This window comes from Rattus norvegicus, chromosome 7 (genome assembly GCF_036323735.1).
Source record: "Rattus norvegicus strain BN/NHsdMcwi chromosome 7, GRCr8, whole genome shotgun sequence".
Taxonomy (NCBI): domain Eukaryota; kingdom Metazoa; phylum Chordata; class Mammalia; order Rodentia; family Muridae; genus Rattus; species Rattus norvegicus.
The window spans coordinates 77573906-77594204 of NC_086025.1; the positions used below are offsets into that span (position 1 = coordinate 77573906).

Consider the following 20299-nt stretch of genomic DNA (forward strand, 5'->3'; position numbering starts at 1 on the left):
AAATTATGTCTAGTATAGGTGACTTTATGAAAATAAAGCAGCCTCTAGTTATCTTCATAGCACTAATTAAAACAATGCTTTTATGATTTAATTTATGAAGTTGGGTGACAGCAAGGATGACATTTGTTTGCTTGCATGCATTTCTTCCATTCCTATTTGCAACTGCAATAGAAGCCTAGTGGACCATTTACTATACAAATAAATATATGAATGAATGAGCACATGAATAAATGAGGTATCATCATAGAAAAAATAAACATTTTTGTAGGCAAATGACATGCCTTTTTTTCTAAATCCAGTGCAAAAAGCATATATACTCTGGAATTATTACTATACTTCATTACTAAATTCTATGTATATTGATTGTACTGAGCTCTGCTGGTCCTTTAGCCTTGTTCAACTTTGGATCTGTGTTTCTTGACTTGAAGGTTGAAGTCTATGTCAATGGAATTCCAGCCAAATGTTCAGGTGACTGTGGGTTTACATGGGATGCCATGATTACTCCCCTGATCTTGACAACAACACCTTCTGAAGGTAATACTTTGCTTTTAACCTTGAAGTACAAGGTGGAGGACAGGTAGAAAAAAATGTAACCTCTGATAATGAACTTTTAGTATATATTACTGTCACTGACTATGGCAAGCAAACGGCTCAATATAGTGAGAACTATTTATCAGCTGAAACTATGGAAAAGCACTCATTAAATACTTGAAAAAATATGAAACCAAAGTATGTCATTAATATCTCTATTCTCTATACTCTACTTTTACAAATTACAATCAGTCTCTTATAATTTCCCTTTGAATTTGAGACACTGTTCTTCTGCTTGACCAGAGTGTGTATTAGCATTCATCTGGTAAGAATTCTCCCAGCAAAGGTAGCAACTAGGCAAGCAATAGGATAGCCATAATGTAACAAAAGAAAAGAGTTGAGTACTTACTTTGAGAAAACAGAACAATTCTTTTTTCATTTATTTTTTAATTTATTTACTTTTACACTCTAGATTTTATTCCCCTCCCAGTCCACCTCCTGGACAGTTCCATACCTCCTCCCCGTCCCCTACCTAACCCCAGATGCCACCTTCCCACTCTACCAGACCTCTAAACTTCCTGGGGCCTCCAGTCTCTTGAAGGTTTGATGCATCTTGTTTGACTGAACTCAGACCCAGGAGTCTTCTGCAGTATGTGTGTTGGAGGCCTCATCTCAGCTGGTGTATGCTGCCTGGTTGGTGATCCAGTGTCTGAGAGATCTTGGGGGGCCAGGTTAATTAAGACTGCTGGTCCTTCTACAGTGTTACCTTCCTCTTCGGCTTCCTCCAGCTTTTCCCTAATTCAACCAAAGGGACCAGCAGCTTCTGTTCATTGGTTGGGTGCACATATCTGCATCTGACTCTTTCAGTTTCTTGTTGGGTCTTTTGGAGAGCTGTCCTTCTTGTGATAGGTCCCTTCTTGTGAATGTCCCAAAGCCTCAGTGATGGTGTCAGGTCTTGGGTCCTCCCATTGAGCTGGATCCCACTTTGGGCCTGTTGCTGGACCTTCTTTTCCTCAGGTACTTCTCCATTTCCATCTCTGCATTTCTTTCAGACAGGAAGAATTATAGGTCAGAGCTTTGACTGTGGGATAGCAACCCCATCCCTCATTTGATGACCTGTCTTTCTGCTAGAGGTGGGTTCAATAAGTTTCCTCTCCACTGTGGGGCATTCTCTGGTACATCCTAGAGGGTCCTCCCAACCTCCTTCCTCCTGAGATAACCTGTTTCCATTTTTTCTTCTGGTCCTCAGAGCTTCAGTCCTTTTCCCCCACTGAATACCAGATCATTTCCCCTCTCCCCCAAGCCCCATACCCTTTCCTTCCCCAGTTCCTCCCTCCCTTCCCCTGTGGTTGTTTTCTCATCCCAACCTAGGCTGATTTTTATTATTGGGGAAAATGTGATTCTATTTTTTGTGTGAGTGCCTAAAAATGTAAATATGCATCAGAGATATGGTGTAAAGGGTGAGTTTTAACCATAGTGATGAATTCAGAAATCATTCTTATATGGTTTGTGCCCTTGCATTTGCCAGTGTTTTTCCATTTTTCTATGCCATTCCCCAAAATTACTTTGGGATCAAAATAATTAACAACCTGAATTGTTTTTGATCATGTTTGATCAAGTTAAAAATAGTGGAAAAATATGAGTCCAATAAAACTAGCCACTTCACTGACCATTAATGGCCTCTTAAATATTGTTATACACCTTCTAATCACCAGCTTAAGAAATATTATGAGAAGCTAAAATTCCCTTTAAGTATTATCCCTATCCTAGTCCCCACAGCTGCCTGAGGCAACCACAGTAATTAATTTCGTATGTTCTCTTTCATTCTGTTTGAAGGCCTTTTGTACTTGTGATATGTACATAGTAATTTTGGTGTGTGTGTGTGTGTGTGTGTGTGTGTGCATTTTGTATATGTTTGTATGTCTGTGGTGGGAGTAAAAGGTCAAACTTAGGTGTCATTTCTCAGGAGAGGTCTACTTTGTCTTATCTGTAATTAGAATATATGAATAATACATAATATTTGGCTTCATTGTGACTTTTTCATATTTGCAATAATAAATTTTGATCATACACACCCTCCATTAGCTTCTCTTCTCTCCTCTCCTCCCACTGATCATTGTCTCCTCTTTCCAGTTCCTCCTCCCCTCTTCCCCTCTTCTGCCTTTGAGAAGCATATCCTTTCTTCCTTGTTCTTTGCAAATGAAGGGTCACTTGTCCCTCATTCTTTTCTCCATTATTTCATGGTGAAAAGCTGCCTTTTCAACTTGTTTGTTGAAATAATAATTTTTCTTATTTAATTCCACATTTTAGTGAAATACTATTCTGATGTATATTAACCCAGAGATCCAAAATAAGGATCAAAACAGAATAATTCTATGGAAAAATATTATTGTCAAATATATGTTTCTTTTCCCCCTGCTTAATTTCAGGCATGTTTATATCATAAAAATAGGCATATTCTCCCTAAAAAATATCTGATTTTATAATAACAGCTTCAAAGTTTTCTCATCTGAAATGCAGTAACTGTTTATCACTTTCAGGCTCCTATGCAGAAAGCACGATTCTAACCATAGCAGGCTCTGGATTCTCTCCCACCTCTGCTGTATCGGTCTCTGTTGGGTCTACCCAATGCTCTCTTCTTTCTGTGGAGGGTAGGTTCTTTCAATTGTCGTGAAGTTTGACTGTTTCTGTCTTAGAGAAATTGGAAGAAAGAACTACCACAAATATAATTTTTCTAATATATATTTACATATATTATATAATATATATTTGTTATGAGATTATCAACCTGGCTCAGAAAATATTCATATATATTGATTGTGACTATAGACTATTTGCTACTTGAGTGTTACACGGTGTCTTTATCACATGAAGTGTGATCCACTGTACCTCCATTCATATATACCTTAGAAAGTGGTTGCACAAGATATTTCATGTGTTTATGTATCTCTAGGCCACAAAAATATCCAAAATATGTCTCTTTTTTCTCATGGTCTCTGATCATGTCCATTGTGGTTGCTGTTTATTTGTTTTTGTATGTACTGGGGATTGAACCCAGAACCTAAGATATATTAGGTAAGTGCTGTACCAAAAAGTGCATTGCCAACCTTCTGTCTGTGCTGTGACAACACCATAGTTGTCATCATGAGGTAAGAGGACATGACCATATATTTCAACAGGATCTCTCCAGTTATGTAGAACTTAAAGATCATTTATAATTTATATTCTTGACATTGGTAGAAATATAGTTAATTCATTCACAATCCTAGACATTTTAATTTAATCAAATTAAAATCACATTAGCGAGACCACTTACCAAATAATTTCTGTTGTTTAAATGTTCTGTTGAAGTCAAATAGCCAATGTTATAATGGTATTACTTAACTTTGTAAAGTGAAGAAAATGTTTTCATTTGATTTTATCACTTTTATTGATAGACCATGTTATTTTACTCAGTTGTGGATATCAGTAACATGTTGAATGAAAATTTTAGTTAAAAATTCATTAAAACTCTAATTAAAAATTAAATTATAATAACTTTGATATAGATCCTCTTGGGCAAGATTTTCAGATTAGTTTCAATATTTGTTTATCATTTCCTAGAAATAATTAATTTATAGCACCTAGTAGCTTGCAAAGATCCTACCTCCCCACTAAGATTTCCCTGTCCCCACCAGAAAAATAGTTTAACTTGGATATATTTCTTGAAGTCATAAAAACAAGGACCAAAATTAATATTACAAATTAATTTTGTGAGTTCTTTTTTCAAATCTGAAAACACCACCACATCTGTTTTATCATTTTCTTCTTCTTTTTTATCAATAGAAAATGAGATCAAGTGCCAGATTCTGAATGGAAGTGCTGGACATGTACCAGTTGCTGTGTCCATTGCTGGTGTTGGACTAGCACAGAATCTAGAGGGTGAGGGATCCCACTTCGTTTATCAGAGTCAGATCTCACATGTCTGGCCTGATTCTGGAAGCCTGGCAGGTAATAGCTAACAGCTCTCAAAAGAGGTGACTGCATACATTTTCACAACTGGGTTTCCAATGCTTTGTTTCTAGTATCAGGAAAAGGGCAAGAATCCCAAAGTTTACTCATAGCCTAAAAGAGAATGTCCTTTTGAAAGGCACAGAGATTAAATGGATGGCTAATTCTTTTCCTTATGAAGCACAAGTGGGAAACTGCTTATGCTTACGTCACAGGTTATTGAATTAATATCATCAATTATTACATGTTTCTATAACAACCTCATTAATTATGTCAAGATAAGATTTATTAGTTATTATTCTGCTTCCCAGCTGCTCCATTTGTAACCAGAGTCTCAGCGGAGCTCCTTGACCTAGAATAAAGTTCTGGGACTAACAGGACAAAGGAAGGCTGACAAAGAGGATACACAGAAAACAACACACTTTTTCTTGTGCTCTTTTGCTTACTTATATTTTTTAACCATGATTAATATTAGAAATTTTGCATTGGTGTTGATTTTTGTATTTTTTAAAATTGCCTTACTTTTACTTCATTTTGTTTTTTTCTTAGATTTTCTTCTTGCTTAGAGATATTAAAATTTATTTTTTATTTTTTATTGGATATTTACTTATATTTCAAATGTTATCCCCTTTCCCAATTTTCCCTCTAGAATCCCCCTATCCTTTCCCTTCTTTCCCTTCTTCCATGAGGGTGCTCCTCCACACATCCACCCACACCCTCCCATCTCCCTGCCCTAGCATTTCCCTACACTGGGGCATTGAGCCTTCACAGGGCCAAGTGTCTCTCTCCTCTCACTAATACCTGATAAGGCCATCCTCTGCTACATATGTGACTGGAGCCATGGGTCCCTCCATGTGTACTCTTTAGTTGGTGGTTTAGTCCCTGTGAGCTCTGGGAGATCTGGATAGTTGATATTGTTGTTCTTCCTATAGAATTGAAAACCCCTTCAGCTCCTTCAGTTCTTATTCTAACTCCTCTATTGGGGGCCCCATTTTCAGTCCAGTGTTTCATTGAGAGCATCTGACTCTGTATTTCTCAGGCTCTGGTAGAGCCTCTCAGAAGACAGCTATATCAGGTTCCTGTCAGCATGCACTTCTTGGCATTCACAATATTGTCTGGGTTTGGTGACTGTGTATGGGATGGATCACAGCTTGGGGCTGTCTCTGGATGACCTTTCCCCCAGTCTCTGCTCCACACATTTTCTCTGTATTTCCTACTGTGAATACTATGTTCCCCCTTCTAAGAACAACTGAAGCATCCAATCTTTGCACCCTCATTTGCCACACATGGGTTAATTAAAATAGTGTCACTTCTTTCCAGGACAAAGATCTAGTTGCTGCTAATATACCACAAAGCCAATCTGGGCAAGACTGAGCACTTGAGAGCTTAACTGGGCTTAGGCTGGTAACTGTGTGCAGAGCTGCTTCTCTATCCACTTGCTATTATCTGGTATCACACATGACTTGGGAATGATGAGTTAGATAGTGACAAAGTTTCATTCATTCCTAGTTGATCTGACTTTTTGGTTTTATTTTCTTTCTTTTTCTTGTAAAGGTGGTACTCTGCTGACAATATCTGGATTTGGATTTAGTAAAAATTCAACTGTTTTAGTTGGAAATGAAACCTGCAATGTGATTGAAGGAGATTTGAATAGAATTACCTGCAGAACATCAAAAGTAAGGCCTCTGACTTCAGTCATCCCTCACCTCCAATAGTCCTAATCTTATTAACGAGGAAGCATCTAGGTGGGCGAGTAGATAAGTGACATGTTTCTCCAAATATCAGAGCTTTCATTGTTGTCTGTAAAAATCATTTCTTCATCATTTTAACCTAAAATCCAAAGTCAAAATATTATTTCTACATCTGAGACATTTAAAAACCATGGTGAAGATAGTCACAAGTAAACAATGCATCTCACCTGAAATATTAGAAGTAGACACAAAGTAAAGATGAAATTCAGTGGAGAGAGGAGGTCAAATGGAGTCTCATAAAAGATTTTATGTCTAGTCAGCACTTGAGAGTCACCAGGAAATTACCAGATAAAATAAAAGATGAAAAGATCCCATTATTAATAATTTGTAAATTTCAGATAAACAACTCTTAGCATGCTTAGGTTTTAAAAAGAAATCTATTTTTATTTTTTGTATTGAAGGTTCACATTTATTTACCTTTTATGTACATGCATGGGTGTGATGTGATTATTGCTGCACATATATGGAGATCAGAGAGGCAGATCTCTTCCTGGGATCTTCCTGGGATCAGACAGATCATCATCGTTGGCAATAAACATGTTCACCCCTGAACCATCCATCTGACCCAGAAAGTTATGTTTAAAGGTGCTAAAACTTGAATTAGTTGGCAAAAATTTGGAGTTTGCTACAGGATATAAGAATTTAGAACCAACCATTATTCCTTATTTGTTTTAAAATTAGTCTTAGACTTAAATTAGGTCTTTGGTTCACTAATGATGTGCAAAGAGATGATAAATGCAGATGCGGTCACGGACACCAAATCTCAAAACACAGGAGAGTAAGCAAAGACATAGATAAGATGTGTAGGGAAAAAAGTCAATGAGTGTATGCTGACCTGGATGAGAGTAAGCATTTAGAGGCTTTCACAATATGAACAAATGATTAAGGCCACTTTATTGAGAATTGCACAGATGCCATCAGTGAAAATATAAAGTGGATTCTAGTGTTTGAGTTTAGAGTATGTAACTTGATCAGCTAAATATGCAACCTAGTTTGTGAATGAAGTAGATAAATTAGATTTGAGTCTATAGCAAGAGAACAAGAACAAATCTTTGGTATCTTATCCTTCATCAGATAGAGAGCGATTTTCCCAGTGCATCTCAGCTGCACCATGGAAACCTTAAGATGCAATAATACATATGCAGTTAAATGGACATAAACACTACAAGATCATTATTAGATCTCTGCCTTGATAATTTAAATATGTAACCTATACTTACTGTATCAACTTTAAATATCTAAGAATTAATGATTCATGACTGAAATGAAACATTTCTAGGAGTTTATTTAGTGATTCTATTTTTCTTCAGCCTTTGGAGTTTTGTATTTGTCTTTGTTTTGGTGTATGTATGTGTGTGTGCATGTACACAGTCTTGTTTATATTTCCCCATGGATTCTTCACCATATTTTCTCAGATATGATGTCTCCCTGGCTAGATCTTCCTGACAAGACTAGAATGGGAGGTCGAGACACCACATCTGGCTTCTTTACACTCTCTGATTCTCTCCTTTATTAACAGGTATTACAGGGATCAAACTTGGGTCCTCATGCTTGCAACGTAAACATTTACTGACTGAATTAGCTCCCCAGCAAAGTGAATGAATTTAAATACTTCATCATTTTAAAATTTCCATTTTGTTTTTTCCTTTTATTTCAGAGAATTGAGGGTACAGTTGATATTTCTGTCATTACCAATGGAATTCAAGCCACATCAAAGGATAGTTTTAGTTACAGCTGCTTGCAAACACCAGTTGTCACTGACTTCAGCCCAAAAGAACGGACAATTCTGGGTAAGAAATACTTCAGTGAGATCAGTCAATTGTCTTTCTAGGTTTGGACTACCTCACTCAATATGATAATTTCGAGTTCCATTAATTTACATGCAAATTTTGTAATATCCTTTTTTTTCTTCCCCTCTGAATAAAATTCCATCGTATATATTTACATTTTCATTGTCCAGCAGCAATGGATGTCTAGGACTTTATAAGCAGTAGTAGATTTTGTGTAATCTCAAACTATAGTAAATTATATCTTTTTATAGCTCCTATTAATTGCTGAATTTTGAGTCTACAAGTTTCTTTGCCCACTTTTCTTGAGTCCAAATACACACACACAAACACACAGACACACACAAACAGACACACACACTCACACACATATACACTCATACACACACAGAGAGAGACAGAGAGAGAGAGAGAGAGAGAGAGAGAGACAGAGAGAGAGAGAGAGAGAGAGAGAGAGACAGAGAGAGAGAGAGAGAGCCCTTCAAAGCACAGGTTCTCATTGCAGTTTTGCTCCTTACATTGAAACATGCTCTTTACTTTAAATACAAACAAGTCAAACTAAAATTTTACTCTGAACATGTACAATTGTGATAAAGTTATTATATCTTTAAAAATACTTCAGTCCTTTTTTTCTTTGTGAAATAAACATGTATTTTATGTGTAAAATAGCATAACTCATTTTGAATTTTGCCTCTCGAAGTAGAAAACATTTCTGAATCCAATAAAAGATAAGCATGTTGGTTCAGTTACTACGCAAATTGTATCTGGATAAAAAGTTAAATTTTTATACAACAAGTTGTATTTTTCTTTTAAAAAATAGGAACTGTCAATTTAACAATTAAGGGTTATAACTTTGGAAGTGAACTCACACAAAATACGGTGTACGTTGGAGGAAAACACTGCCAGATTCTTCACTCGAACTTCACAGACATCACATGCCTTCTGCCCACGTTGCCTCCAGGAAAACATGAGATCTATGTCAAAGTCAGAAACTGGGGTTTGGCATCAACGAGGTATGATACTAATATTGGTCATAAATTATAGAACTGTCGAATGCTTGGGGCTAAAATTGGGATAGGAAAAAATTTATACATTAACTTTCAAATATGGTGGTTGCTTTTTTTACCCTTTTGTTTCTCCTCATAAAATAATTCTTTAAAATTCTCATTAAATACACAATAACACTTTGGTTTTTGACCAAACTATTTAAAACAAGTTATAAAATTCTCTGAACAATTGAATTTTGTAGCATCACATGATTTGCATGCATCCAAGAAATGGTTTTCATGCACTTTTGGCAGTGGAGGGAGAGCAGTTGTTTAATTCTGAATTTATGGTAATTTCCTTCACTAATGTTATTCAAATTTTGTTGAGAGGATTTTCATCAATGTGTAAACAATTCTATAACAATTATAAATGTAAAAATGTATTAATAGTAGATCGTTGATATAATAAGAATGTACATGAAGGGAACTAGCATTCCATGGAATAGGGCAGGATGCTCTGAAAAGGTGACAGTTAAGCCAGGATCTGGCCATCTAAAGGAAGAAGCAGAGATAATCCCTCGCTGATTCTATTTCATATAGGAATTCTGGATTTTCCTCCCTGAAACTGTTAACAGCAAAATTTTAGCTCATCCCTGTGACAATTGCTAGTTTGGAATACTTTGAAGAACAGCTACTAAATTAATGGCTTAAAAAGAAGGCAAAGAAGGCAGGTGTCAGAATAGAAGGATAGCTAATTGCCCCATATCTTATAGGATGTGAGGACTAGTGAGGAGCTTACTAAAGCAAAGACTCCAGAACTGCATTCCCTGTAGGAATTACTGGGAGGAGGGCATAACGCTTTTGAAAATCTACTGGCTTCTGATGTTCCTGGCTGATATTATATACAAAGTCAAACCCAAACTGTGTATTTATATGGTAGTTGAAGAAACACCAATTGGGCATGCTAAAGGAGTTAAATGAAGCAATACAAAACCTCTTTAGAATCTACAGACTGTGCTGTCATGGTGGGATATAGGATAAAGGAGTTGGACTCTATCAGTCAGAACATTGCACAATTTGATGGTGCCCTAGCAGACATTTCATCTTTAATAAAACAAAATTAAATTAAATTAAACTGAATTGCACAAAAATTAATTAACTCTATAATGTATGGAATTTTGTTGCTACTTTTTAAAACATGTACACCTGTCTTCACATTTTTAGTATAGTAAAATTTTAAAAATACTTTAAGAAATTTCAATTATTTATTCTGACCTCATTTCTTAAAATCATATTTTCTATATTATTTAAGACTTTGCATCTCACACACTTCTGCTATCAGATCTTTCAAAACTCTGGTTTTCAAAATTAATATATATGTTTAATCAAAATAAGGATAATTACCAGATTATCTGGTCTGAAAGTTAATGTCTAATTATATATGCATTTAATTATTTCCTATTTCCAAAACACTGTGTATTAAGGTAAGAAAACTCATTGGAAATCCATTCTTTTGTCTTTTCCAGGAACAAGTTAAATGCTTCTATACTGTACATTTTGGAAGTCACCCACATGTTTCCCCAGAGAGGCTCTTTGTATGGTGGCACTGAAATCACTATAATAGGTTCTGGATTCAGCACAATACCAACTGAGAATTCTGTTCTCTTAGGTAAAACCTTTGTCTTGTAGGGATTAACTTGTTAAGGCTTTCCTTGACTAAAATGATCTGCTGGAGGAACTGGGTTGTTACACAAATATTTTCAGTGTTTTTTTAATATTATAAGAAAGATTACACAAATGGTCTTAACTGCTTTTCTATGTATAATGTGTTGGGGGGAGGGTTCATGCTTATTGGTACTCATCTGAGACCAGAGGAGGACACTGGATACCCTAGAGCTGGAGTTATAGGTAGTTGTGGGCCACTGGATATGGGTGATGGGAACTGAACTTGGAGTTCATGGAAGAGCGCAAGACCTCTTAACTACTGATCCCTCTCTCCAATACTTTTTTTTTTGTTAATGTAAAAAAGGCCAAGTGTTTGTGGTTAAAGGGATAATGAGACAGTGAACATCTCTGCTTTTGAATCTTTCATTATCATTGTGTATTTAATGTGAATAGAACTCTTGTGTGAAAACACACACTCAAACATTAACACTGTCAGAAGCGAAGTACCAAAGATCCTCCTGTGTAACACAGAGCTTTGTTAAGCAACGTCTCTTTACTACTGATACATCACCTCTGTAGTTCACAAAAAACAACTTACAATGTGTTTCCTACTTTTATACGTTTAGGTTCCTTCCCATGCGACATTACATCATCATCAGAAAATGTCATCAAATGCACTCTCCATTCAACAGGGGCTGTATTCAGAATTACCAACAACGGTTCACACTTAGGTACCAACCAAGATTTATATATTGAAAAAGAAGAGATTTTATGCTGAGATTAGGTTGATTTTTATTTTCTATTTCAAGTTGCTCAGAGAATCAATGTTGTTGCTTTTATACTTTTGCAGTGTTCTCCATATGAGATTGAAAGTTACATTCTTACTACATATGTAGTAACATACATCATGAGCTTGAGTTGAGAAGGACAGGCTTTATAATTTCATGCTCAGGAATTTCCAGTGATTTTGTTACTGCTTATTATTAGTCACGAATTTCAGAATGAATACTGAAGTTGAACTTACCAGCATGACCAGTTGTTTCCAAAATGTCTCCCATGTAAAGAGTTGATAAGAACATTAGAAGCACTCCATGAAACATTTATGAACAATTTATTTCTTGAGCATCCAACTCTTTTCAGGTTCTCTTGATCATCACCCTGGAGTTATTAGTTACAATTTATACCTTCCTTTGCATATCATGATCTTGCTTTCTAGTAATCCTGGTTTTATTTTGGTTGAGTTTAAATTATGTACAAACATAAATGTACAATACTAACTTGAAAGTTGTTCTTACTTTATAATAATGGCTCTTTGCATGGTTAATTATTAAGACATTTACTTCTTTCTCCTTTTAAAATATGCCTCAATTTGTACTCCCAGTGCATGGACTAGGTTATGCCTGGTCACCATCGGTCTTAAATGTGACTGTGGGCGATACTGTGGTATGGTACTGGCGAGCCCACCCCTTTCTTAGGGGTATAGGGTACAGAATTTTCTCAGTCTCCAGTCCTGGAAGTGTTACTTATGATGGCAAAGGATTTACAAATGGAAGACAAAAATCTGCATCAGGTATGATTCTGTTTTGTTGAGGTTTTCAGTATGCTCCTTTTTCTTAAATATGTTTACATGAATTATTCATACAAATAAAGCCAGTAATTAGTTTACTTGGCATTTTATGCCTATTGAAAAAAACATTATAAATAAATTCAAACAATTATCTTTTTTTATTTTTATTTTTTGTTATTAACTTGAGTATTTCTTATTTACATTTCGAGTGTTATTCCCTTTCCCGGTTTCCGGGCAAACATCCCCCTAATCCCTCCTCCTCCCCTTCTTTATGGGTGTTCCCCTCCCCATCCTTCCCCCATTGCCGCCCTCCCCCCAACAATCTAATTCACTGGGGGTTCAGTCTTAGCAGGACCCAGGGCTTCCCCTTCCACTGGTGCTCTTACTAGGATATTCATTGCTTCCTATGAGGTCAGAGTCCAGGGTCAGTCCATGTATAGTCTTTGGGTAGTGGCTTAGTCCCTGGAAGCTCTGGTTGCTTGGCATTGTTGTTCAGAAGGGGTCTAGAGCCCCTTCGAGCTCTTCCAGTTCTTTCTCTGATTCCTTCAAGGGGGGGCCTATTCTCAGTTCAGTGGTTTGCTGCTGGCATTCGCCTCTGTATTTGCTGTATTCTGGCTGTGTCTCTCAGGAGAGATCTACATCCGGTTCCTGTCAGCCTGCCCTTCTCTGCTTCATCCATCTTGTCTAATTGGATGGCTGTATATGTATGGGCCACATGTGGGGCAGGCTCTGAATGGGTGTTCCTTCTGTGTCTGTTTTAATCTTTTCCTCTCTATTCCCTGCCAAGGGTATTCTTGTTCCCCTTTTAAAGAAGGAGTGAAGTATTCACATTTTGATCATCTGTCTTGAGTTTCATTTGTTCTAGTCAAGCAATTATCTTAAACATACTAAGTAAGATGTTTGGTATGCTATTTTTGGTCTTCATTATCTTCATTGATTGCATGATAATTGACCAACTGAAACATACATTGTGCAGCAAAGCACAATGAAATATGTTTTAGTCACACTAACCTGATAATAGATAGATAATAGATAATGAATTTTGTTGATAGTATTAGCTTATCAGCATCTCTTATAGGATGGTTATGAGTGTGCCTTCAAATAACTAGTTTGTTCTATGCTTGTAACAGTATATTTAAATTTGCATTTTATTTTTTCTTAAAATTGATAAATTAGGGCAGAGTTTCCATGGTCTTCTTTAAAATTTAAAGCTGGATCTCATCTTTCTTGTATGCAACTTCATTGTCAAAATCAACAACATACAAAAGAAAGTCTTTATAGCCAGTGACTCATTCTCTCCTACTTTCTATTGCACTATAAGACACATAAAAATTACGAAAATTGTCATCTGTCCTTGCATTGAAATGATGATTTCCAATTTCCTCATCTAGTTTTCAAAGATCCATTAATTGCTTGTATCTCTCGTGTATAATCTTATTTTATGGCAGGTTCATTTTCTTACCAGTTTACTTCTCCTGGAGTCCATTACTACAGCAGCGGGTATGTTGATGAGACTCACTCCATATCTCTCCAAGGAGTCATTAACGTTGTTCCAGCTGAAACCAGGCACATTCCCCTGCACCTGTGTGTGGGAAACATTGAAGCGACATATGTTCCAGGTTAGATGGTTACACATGGAAGCTACACCAGATGACCTGGCTTAAAGTGACCTTTATAGATTAGATGTCAGATATCTGGATCTACCTGCTTTTGCCTCTTCTAAAGGCTAGGAATTATTATGTAAAATTACTAATTAATTATTAATTTATAAATTAATTAAAATACTTTAAAAATTAATTTTTAAAAATAACAGATCTCAAAATTTAAAGCCATCTACCTCCTTAATTAACGTAAACAGTAAGAGAGTGTGAACAGAGTTCTTGCTTTAGGACAGTGTGCGTGGCTTACTCATGATTCTTTTGTCTAAAGCAGGTCCTGTGCATTTACCCTTGGCAAGTACTGCATCAGGCTGCCTAGCAACAGAACCCCTGTGTGGCCTGAATGATACAAGGGTTAAACATTCAAATAAATTATTCTTCGAGCTTTCAAATTGCGTTTCACCCTCTATAATCAACATTACTCCCTCTACCGGAACAGCAAATGAACTCATAACTATCACTGGACATGGCTTCAGTAATCTTACATGTGCTAATAAGGTAAGGAAATTGAAACTCTTCTTCTCAGTGTTTACATACTCAACAAAAAGAACATATTTTGACCACAATCCCCTGGTATAATTTCACCAGATTTATGATCTATAACTTGCATACTACGAACTCACTTAAAGTATACAATTGCACACGTGTGTATATTTAATAGTATATTAATGAAGTTGTACACCTCTGACTGGAATAAGTTTTAGAACATGTCATGATCATAAAATAAACCTCACTGGAAGTCACCCACTTCTTTCACCCATTTCAGCACACTGGTAACTGCTAATCTGTTTCCCTCTATATAGTTTTGCCTATTCTGACATAAGGTCAATTTAATATATATCTTCATCTACATCCCAAATTATTTTTATGAATACAACTTCTTCACAGAATTGCCGTTTTAAAAATATAATTGATGCTAATACAAACATGAAGTTCATATGAGAGTAATGAATTAATGCATTTTATTTTATATTCATTTTTCCTCCAGGTTACAATTGGTAGCTACCCTTGTGTTGTAGAGGAAAGTAATGAAAATTCTATTATGTGTCATATTGACCCTCAAAACTCAATGGATGTTGGCATTAGAGAAATTGTTACTTTGATTGTCTACAACCTGGGCACTGCTATCAACACACAGCCCAATGAATTTGACAGGCGGTTTGTACTTTTGCCAAACATAGATTTGGTGATGCCAAAAGCAGGGTCAACTACAGGATTGACAAGAGTGACCATTCAAGGTTCTGGATTTATGGCTTCTTCTGCAGGTGTAGAAGTCTTTATGGGTGATTTTCCATGTAAAGTTCTAAATGTGACCTACACAGCTATTGAATGTGAAACATCTCCTGCTCCCCATCAGCTTGTTCTTGTAGACCTTCTAATACATGGAGTGCCTGCCCAATGTCAGGGCAACTGCAGCTTTTCATATTTAGATAACATTGCTCCTTATGTAACAGGAGTCTTTCCAAACTCAATCCAAGGATCTGGAAGTGTCCTTATCATAGGAGAGGGTTTTGGAACAGTGTTGGAAGAGATTTCTATATTTATTGGAATTCAAAAGTTCAGAGTACTAGATGTTAATGAAAATAATATTACTGTTCTCATGACTCCACTAGCAGCTGGACTTCATTCTCTCAGTGTTGTTGTTGGGTCTAAGGGCTTGGCTCTGGGAAATCTAAGTGTCAGCAGCCCTGCAGTAGCGTCTGTCTCACCAACCTCTGGAAGCATTGCTGGTGGAACGACTTTGATGATCACAGGCAACGGCTTTTCTCCTGGAAACACCACGGTTACTGTTGGGGATCAGCCTTGTCAAATTATGTTCATCAACTCCAGTGAGGTCCACTGCAGCACCCCAGCTGGGAGAGCTGGTACAGCCAATCTGAAGATCGATGTCAATTCAGTCATTTACCCATCTTTGTCATTTACATATGCCATGGAGGATACTCCATTTCTCAAAAGTATCATCCCAAACTCAGGTATTCCAGTATCCACATGCCTTTTTATTTGTTGTATTGACATCATGTTACAGTTATATTAATTATTATAGAGTTATGATATTAAAGTATGTCTTCTACATAGTCCTCCTTAAGCCAAATAATATAATGCATGGAATTAGAGTTCTGTGCAGTCTTAATTTTGTATTTTTATACATTCTTAATATAAAATTCCAGCTTTAATATAGGAACACAATGTCCATGAACTTAGTCTAAGTTACAAATGAGGGAGAAACAGGTGACTATCTTGGGAGCAAAACGAGTAGTTGTTAATATTGATGTGGCACAGGAAGCAACTGTCAAGATTCATGAGTGATTGATCTTATTAACACTGATACCTGTTCAGAATATTTCATTTCTATAAACTCCAGCTAGGTATTATTGGTACAACAAAATTCTTTCTAAGGAAGTGGCATGTTCAGATGGGGACGGCATCTTATCCTTTGCCTTGTGCCACAGTTTCTAGTCTCATGCTATTTGAATACTCATCATCTATGTGAGGGATCCTACAAAAGCAGCTGCAGTGTAACAGTCAAGAGTGTGGCCGCTTAGTTTGCCTTTTATTGCTGGGATAACGCATCTAGACTCAAAACAACACACAACTTGTATAGGAAATGGGTTTATTTGGCTTACACGTCCTTGTTACAATCCATCATATAAGGAGGTCAATGCAGGTACTAAAGGCAGGAACCTGGAGGCAGGTTCTGAAACAAAGGCCATGGAGGAGCACTGCTTAATCTTAATCTCCATCCATGGCTTGCTCAACCTGCTTTCTTACACCACCTAAGATACCAGAACATCTGTGGCACCTGCCTAGGGCTGGTATTGACCTCATCAGCAATGGCATGTGTTGTTGCCTTTGCATGTATCCTCCAAAGACCATCTGTGACGACTAAGAAGCTTATAGGGAGAGAGACCAGGGCTACTTCATTTACTATGATAGGCTATCGATTACTCTAAAGGAATGCAGCATTTGAAATGTCAAACAAAAATTTAACCTTTAAAAATAATTTAGTTTGTCTTTAAATTAGTTAGACTTAGTTTTGTTTTTGGTTTTATTACTAGCATGAATTTTCATTAGTATGCATAATTTTACGGTAATGACTCATAATTAATTTTATCGTCACAATCTTTACTTCACTAGGCAATCATAGAGTAATTTTTATCATATTAATTAAAAATGATTGTTTTTGTAGTTTTTTAATTTATAATAATCTGTAAAGATTATTCTCTAGTCATGCAAAATTTAGGAATTTGCCCTGTGGAATTTCCATGTTTAGTGCCCTCAATGTACTTTTTTTTTTTTCTAAAAAGAGCTAATGAACTAAACGTGAGATTGTAGAAATAAGCAGAATTCTGAACAAATAAATTCTTGTTGAGCTTGCATAAAAAAATAATGAACTCTATTCAATAAATATGAGATATTGCTAAATAATTTTAGCAAAAACAGAAGATTATGAATGATTAAATTCATAATTAATTAAAGACATCTATAACATGACTTAGACAACAAATAATACAGATGGGGATTGGATAAAATTGGAAAGCAGGAAGAAAACTCACATGTACAATATTTGGTCTTACAGATAATGGTAATTTGGTATAAAATAATTGTATACATGAAGAAGGGGCTATTTAAGAAAGCTAATACTCTTCATTATTTTGGAGCCCCTATTTTTCTTGATCAACATAAACTTGACAGAAAAGTAGAAAAACTTTTATATGTTTACAGTGACTTTATTAAAAAATGAAAACCTAAAGGCAGTTGCAAACTTTTATTTTACTGTTATGTTATTTTATTGTTATGTTTTGCCTACAAGTATGCATGTTTGCCATTTTGGAACTAGTATAAGTCAACATGTGGGTACTGGGAATCAAACCCTCGTCCTCTGAAAGAGAACCAGTACTGTCAATAGCTGAGCCATCTCTCCAGCCCTGCAAAGACAGTTGTGCCATATTGCCCTTACACAAAGCAAGAGGCATTTAAAACTTACTAAAATACATGGAGAGATTAACAAATAAAAATATTATTTTATCAAAAAATAAAGCAACAGATAAAATGAACATTTGGGTTTTGTGTATATTTAACTTAAAGCCTCACATCAATATTTACTGTAAAATCTTTAAATTAGTCCCTTTCCCTCTATGTTCTACTACAGCTTATTATTTATATATTATGACATATTTTTTCTCAAAATGAAGCTACTAAAAATTCTTGAGTAACAGAAAATATAGCCCATTCTCAGGAAGAATTGCTGCAAAGGACAAAATAGCACACAATACTAAGACTCATGCTCAGAAATCCAGAGCGCTTTTTCTTCATTTTCTCTTTCAGACTATAGAGGTAATTTATAAATTATCATAGATGGAAGGGCTGGACAAAGGCGAACATTGGGATGTCACTTGCCGTGAATGTGCAGTAGGCTGGTCTATATTGTAGTAAAAATGTACATAGCACGTCATGAGTACTGTTATAGACAGTTTTAAAATATTATTTTGGTTTGATTTAGTTAGGAATTTTCCGTTTATCACTGGCTGTCCTGAAACTTGCTCTGTAGAAAAGGTTCACCTTCAAACTCAGTTATCCATCCGACTAGGCCTCTTAGATGCAGTGGTCAAGGCATGCCTGGATCTACTGGATCAGATTTTGTTCACAGCAGCAAAGTTACGTACCTTTAAGTGCATACAGAAGCATGAGCAGGTATTATGTGTTTATATGCTTTCCTTTTTCTTTTAAGGTCCGCCGGGAACTGAAGTTGAAATAACTGGGTCTAATCTTGGATTTGCTGTCTCCGATGTTTTAGTGATGATAAAAGAGAGTGTATGTAACGTGACCACTGTCAATGACACTGTGCTACAGTGCATTGTGGGAGAACATGCAGGGGGCATTTTCCCTGTGATGATGCTTCATAAGACAAAAGGCTCTGCCATCTCTTCTGTTGTATTTGAGTACCCGTTTTCTATTCAGAGTATTTCTCCAAGAAAAGGTAATCTGCTACTTCACATTACTTCAACACTCATTTAGAAACAAGATAATCTTAAAGCCCAGTCATAACGTGTTCTTCTTATAAGGATAAAAAACTTACCTTTATTTGTCCAACAAATTAACAAAAAAAGAGTATTAGCCAATCATTCCAGAATAATAACTTTTATAGTTCTCCTATTGCTCTATCATTTAATTAAAAGGTTTCCAATTCTAAACTCTAAAGTTACATGCAGAAATTTTAAAATCATATTTTGTATAAAAGGAATAAAATTATTTCCACAGAAAACAGTTTCTAGTTGAAAATTACTGGTTAAAAATAGCTAAAAACTGTGATGAAAATACTCAAGTAGTAATGTTTCGTGTATGTATGTTTTGAGTTTTGAGTACTTGAAAATATTTTGTGACATCTCTTTTAAAATAAATTTTGGTTTAAAAATTATCCACTTAAATTAAAAGAAGTCACATTTATTCATTGAAAACTTAAAACACTTAAATTTTAAACGTTTAAATCTAAAGCAATTTAAAGACATTTGGTTTTATTAATAATATAATGAATTTCAGATCTAAGAAAGGTATGTAAAGTCACTTCCGTTTTGGGTTTTTAACTAAAGCAAATGTGTACAGAGGGAACATTTCCTGCACATTCATTCAGGTTGTCCTTGTATTTGTCTTCTTCAGGGAGCTTTGGTGGTGGGCAAACCTTAACTGTAACAGGCATGGGATTTGATCCTTGGAATTCAACTATATTGGTCGGTGGCTCTGAATGTGCAGTTGACAAACTTTTATCTAACTCTACAACATTGTTTTGTGAGATTCCACCTAATAACGGTACGTACTCAAAAATTGGCAGCCCAAAATGGTTGGAACTGGAAAATATCATCCTGAGTGAGCTAACCCAATCACAGAAAGACATACATGGTATGCACTCATTGATAAGTGGCTATTAGCCCAAATGCTTGAATTACCCTAGATCCCTAGAACAAACGAAACTCAAGACGGATGATCAAAATGTGAATGCTTCACTCCTTCTTTAAATGAGGAAAAAGAATACCCTTGGCTGGGAAGGGAGAGGCAAAGATTAAAACAGAGACTGAAGGAACACCCATTCAGAGCCTGCCCCACAGGTGGCCCATACATATACAGCCACCCAATTGGACAAGATGGATGAAGCAAAGAAGTGCAGACCGACAGGAGCCGGATGTAGATCGCTCCTGAGAGACACAGCCAGAATACAGCAAATACAGAGGCGAATGCCAGCAGCAAACCACTGAGCTGAGAATAGGTCCCCCGTTGAAGGAATCAGAGAAAGAACTGGAAGAGCTTGAAGGGGCTCGAGACCCCAAAAGTACAACAATGTCAAGCAACCAGAGCTTCCAGGGACTAAGCC

The 20299-nt window shown here is 36.1% G+C and overlaps 1 protein-coding gene across 2 annotated transcripts in view; it reads left to right on the forward strand.

Annotated features, from left to right (window-relative positions):
- The window catches only part of Pkhd1l1 (PKHD1 like 1), a 174932-nt gene that overhangs the window by 68843 nt on the left and 85790 nt on the right, over nt 1-20299 (forward strand). The window contains exons 27-40 of one of the 2 annotated variants that reach the window (XM_039079161.2): nt 429-534; nt 3072-3182; nt 4357-4521; nt 6076-6197; nt 7930-8062; nt 8880-9072; nt 10572-10714; nt 11337-11441; nt 12092-12280; nt 13726-13896; nt 14210-14433; nt 14924-15908; nt 18665-18913; nt 19591-19740. In XM_039079161.2, the coding sequence (XP_038935089.1) occupies nt 429-534; nt 3072-3182; nt 4357-4521; nt 6076-6197; nt 7930-8062; nt 8880-9072; nt 10572-10714; nt 11337-11441; nt 12092-12280; nt 13726-13896; nt 14210-14433; nt 14924-15908; nt 18665-18913; nt 19591-19740 (3046 nt within the window). Of the gene's footprint in view, nt 1-428; nt 535-3071; nt 3183-4356; nt 4522-6075; nt 6198-7929; nt 8063-8879; nt 9073-10571; nt 10715-11336; nt 11442-12091; nt 12281-13725; nt 13897-14206; nt 14434-14923; nt 15909-18664; nt 18914-19590; nt 19741-20299 lie in introns of both variants that reach the window. The other variant, NM_001034931.2, reaches the window with a different exon arrangement.